Consider the following 4,229-nt stretch of genomic DNA (forward strand, 5'->3'; position numbering starts at 1 on the left):
CATGGCAGCTTCAGGAGAATTTGAGAATTTAGTCTATGATGATTATTATTATTTGATCAACAAACAAAAAACCCTAATTGAGATTATTTGTATTAGTCAAATTGTTTATTCGACCTCATTAATAATATTTTTTCCCATAAAATATGCAAATAAGGGCTTTGATGGCCCTTTCCCCCCTAATTTTTGCCTTGTTCTTGATTTTGACTCTCTCAAACTTAATCTTAAAAGATGCCCTGATTGACCTAAACTCTGTTATTCAAATAGGGTGAGATAAAGCAGTTTTGGCAAGGGAGAGGGAGAAGGAGACATTGCTTCCTTTGAAATAAACAATTCTGCCTTCTTAAATTAATGTGAATTAATATAAATTTTAGATATTTTAAATTTAGCAATATCAAACTATTTCTTATCTTGAATTTAACCTAGGTCAATTATTAGAGATGGATTGGATTTCCTTTTGATTGAATTAGGTTCAATTGAAGCCTGGCTTTGATATGACTTAACCTGGCTTTTGATTGAATATGGGCCGTTCACTGCCTTGTTTTTTATGGGCCTAACCCGCCTATTACCAAGGCCCACCTATCCTTTTTCTGATTGAAATGACTAGATGACCCCTAATCTTTCTCAAAATTCTCCATGGTCTCTTTCTCCGTACGGGTCCCGGAGACCACGGTCTGTGCTGTCGCGAAGAACCGGGGCATCTTTTCTCTCTAAGTAATTCTCCAATCAAAATCCGCCACGTATCTCCATAACGACAGCGTTGTTCCCCAACAGAAGCATATGCTTTTGCCACGTGGCCCTCGTACTCGGTTCCCACCCGACTCTTCGCTCTCTCTCAGATCTCTCTCTCTGTATTTTCAAAAGCTCCCCCTTTTCTCTCTCTAGGGTTTCTTACGACCGTAGCTGCAATTCCCTCCCTCAGGTACCGTTGCTTGCCCCATTGCGTTTCATAATCCTCACCCTTTGTTGTTTTCTTTTTTCCTTTTTAGTTTCGCTTCTTGGTTCTTTTTTCAATTTTTGCTCCTTGGCTAGGGTAGCTGTACTGGGTTGATCGCAAGGGTTTGGTATCGATTATTTTTCTTGGGTTTTGACTGTTATAGTGGAAGGTGATCTTTGTTGTCGGTCGTGTATGATGATTTTGTTTCTTATTTTTGAATTTTTTGCACAAACATAATGTTGTTGCAGCGTTTTCTGATTTCCTTGGCCTCCTTTACGGTTTGATTGGCTCATATGGACTACGGCAGAGTGGTTTCCATTTGATGGTATAAAGCCCAAATAGATTTGGGAGGCGGCCTTCCCGCCGCCGGACTGAAATTCTCTTGACTCGTCTGGTTTTTGGGCAATTTATACATGTCAGTCTTCTTTTTTTCGACTGAATTTCTCTGCTGACTTATACGTTATTTTTTGCATCTTGTATTATTGATAGACGAGATATGCGTATTATTCACAAAAAAATATGAGAAGAAGTTTGACGAGATATGTGGTTGGTTTAATGGAATCTTAAGCTGTGCTTGGGAGGATGTCTTATGGTCATCTCTGTGTGTTGTGAGGGTCCTCTAGGTATTCCTGCTTTGAATGCTTGGTGCTTAAAGTTTTGGACTTGGAAATAGTGTTAAAGTGGTTGTTACTTCTATTCTATGTGGATCCTAGAGGGAAGTTACACATCTCATGTATGTTTACTGTAGTTTATAGGTTTGGAATAATTATTTGTGAATTTAAGGTAGAATTTTCATTATAATTATAGTGACTACTGGAAGGGATATATCACATACTATTTGGAGTTCAACAAGGTATCTTGAAAAACAGCTTGCAGTTCTAAGGATTCTTTAAAACCATCCATTAGTTTGTTGACTTCTTCTTTGCAGACTACTCTGGCTAATTTTGTTGGATCTTGAGTATGACCTGTAATTTCTCAAAAATTGAGATCTTTCTGTGCTTGTTTTAGTTCGTGTGGTGGTGCTGCACATAGTTTTGTACAGTTCAAGAACTCTATTGATCTTGTGTTCTTTACTGGTTTATTGTTCTTCTTTATTGGTAGATTACTGTAACATGTTTAGGGTGATAATAAAAAAGAGTCACCAGGTAAACTGGTTGTAGAATTTAGAGATTAACAAGCAGGAGAGAGAAGCGAAGGAGAGAAGAGGAGAGGAAGTTGAGGCCAGAGCAGCGTGATGGGAGCAGCTCAAGTTGGGAGTTGAAACTTGACCCCTAACTCTTGTTTTTTTTTTCAATCACTTAAGCTCTACTGAACTATATCTTACTAAAAACTGACCAATTTAATTTTAATTTAGATAAGACTCTCCTGACTTTAGAGGGCTAACACATACTCAGAGAAATGGCCATTATGATCTTACTACAGATTTCAACAGTGGGCCTTCTGAGTTTGATTGAATATCTCATCTAGGGGATTTTTTTCATGATTGGAGGGTGTGGAACTTTGAATAACATGGATGGAACAATTTTGATTCTTGTAGTGTTTAAGCAATGTCAATTTTGAGAAAACTCTGCCTAAGCATAGCTTTGATGCTTTATGTTGAATTGTTTGATCCCTTGTAGGTATGTTGCCATGAGTTTGATCACTTTAGGCTGTGAATTGTCTATTGTCTAATGGAATGTGCTGATCTCCTGTATCATGTCTTTTGATTTGGTGAATGTTTTGCTCTTGTTCTGTTTCTATTCCTCCCATAGTGATGTCATGAGTAATAAAACTCAAGCTCAGGATAACACCGAACAAGAAGCGCCTGTTGCGTACGCCTACACATTGAATATGGACCAGTCTGCTCAACAGCAGCAGACAGTGATCGGAGTTGTTACAGGTCCTGCCCAAATTGCTTATGCAGCACCTGCCTATCAAGCTGCCCCAATGGTTGCCACAGGGGCAACCCCAGTGGTTGGGGCCATTCCTTCTGCTAACCAACCAGCTTCATCCTTCCCTGCATCCCCAGCTTTGGCTGGCCAGCACCAACTGGCCTACCAACAGGTCCAACACTTCCAACAACAACAGCAGCAGCAACAACAGCAACAACTCCAAGTATTTTGGGCCAACCAAATTCAAGAAGTGGAGCAAACCACTGACTTCAAAAACCATAGTCTTCCTCTTGCTCGGATAAAAAAGATCATGAAGGCCGATGAAGATGTTCGAATGATCTCAGCTGAGGCTCCTGTCATATTTGCCAAAGCTTGTGAGATGTTTATTTTGGAACTAACACTGCGATCTTGGATACATACTGAGGAGAACAAACGGCGAACCTTACAGAAGAATGATATAGCAGCAGCCATAACAAGGACCGACATATTTGATTTCCTGGTGGACATTGTGCCTAGGGATGAGTTGAAAGAAGAGGGTCTTGGAATTCCACGTGCTGCGATCCCAGCTGTTGGTGCTCCTGCAGAATCAATACCTTATTATTACGTGCCACCACATGGGTCACCTGGTATGATTGTAGGGAAACCAGTAGATCAAACAGCTGCAGCAATCTACGCAACTCAACAGTCTCGCCCAGTTGCCTACATGGCTTGGCAGCAGCCTCAGGCACAAGCCCAACAGACTCAAGGACAGGGCCAGCAGCCCCAGCAACAGCAGCAGCAGCCGGGATCAACTGGGACAGCTGAGAGTTGATTAGGTGTGGTGATAGTTGTCGACAGATAAATTAAGGTAAGGGGTGGTTTTACCTTTGGCAAATGATGTTCAACAATGTATCTTAGAGACAAGAGTGTTGGTTGTTATGATTGTGTTGTGATTATGGTGAAGAAAGGATCCGTAACTATACTAGTGATGATGTTTACTACGTAGTTAGAGAGTTTCTAGTGGGTGTATTAGTGATAACTGTGAGTGTGTTTTGTTGTAAGAGGTTGGTGGATCTTTGGGTTTGTGTGGAGAAATTTGGATCTCTAGATTTTGTAAACAGGTGAAACTAGTCAGATTTCTTTACAGGGTAACAAAAAGTATAGCCTAATTTACTCCACCGCTGCTTGCTTTCTTCTCTTCGACGTGGTAACCATGAATCTTTTTTTTTTTTTTTTTTTGACTTATTACAACTTTAGGTCATCTTTTATCTCCTCTTTCGTTCGAAATTTTCTCCTCTCATCTTGTCTGATTTCAAGTGCCTTAAAGCAGAGAATCATGGAATGTACGTTTCTTTCTACGATCACTGTGATTGTTTTGGGTTGCAAGGTCCTGAAATGTTCATCACTTCCATCTTTATTGTGGCTGCTTTAGTTTTCAAATAATG

At 40.1% G+C, this 4,229-nt stretch overlaps 1 protein-coding gene across 3 annotated transcripts; it reads left to right on the plus strand.

Annotated features, from left to right (window-relative positions):
• The first annotated feature begins 816 nt into the window (after positions 1-816).
• Positions 817-3,942, plus strand: LOC137951823 (nuclear transcription factor Y subunit C-2-like). Of its 3 annotated transcripts, none has more exons than XM_068798758.1 (2): positions 817-919; positions 2,717-3,942. In XM_068798758.1, the coding sequence occupies exon 2, from the start codon at positions 2,765-2,767 to the stop codon at positions 3,614-3,616; it is 852 nt and encodes a 283-aa protein (XP_068654859.1). In that variant the 5' UTR covers positions 817-919; positions 2,717-2,764; the 3' UTR covers positions 3,617-3,942. The 3 variants fall into 3 exon arrangements, with proteins under 3 accessions (XP_068654859.1, XP_068654857.1, XP_068654858.1); XM_068798756.1 differs by having other exon boundaries at positions 835-919; positions 2,686-3,942; XM_068798757.1 differs by having other exon boundaries at positions 843-919; positions 2,712-3,942.
• The last annotated feature ends 287 nt before the right edge of the window (positions 3,943-4,229 follow it).

The sequence above is a fragment of the Aristolochia californica genome, unplaced genomic scaffold, assembly GCF_029961685.1.
Source record: "Aristolochia californica isolate CCGP_79_NKW_82.1479 unplaced genomic scaffold, dmAriCali1.0.hap1 SCAF_15, whole genome shotgun sequence".
NCBI classification, from domain to species: Eukaryota; Viridiplantae; Streptophyta; class Magnoliopsida; order Piperales; family Aristolochiaceae; genus Aristolochia; species Aristolochia californica.

Coding starts and splice junctions, on each gene's coding strand:
- LOC137951823 (XM_068798756.1), top strand. CDS start 2,693: ATGAGTAATAAAACTCAAGCTCAGGATAACACCGAACAAGAAGCGCCT.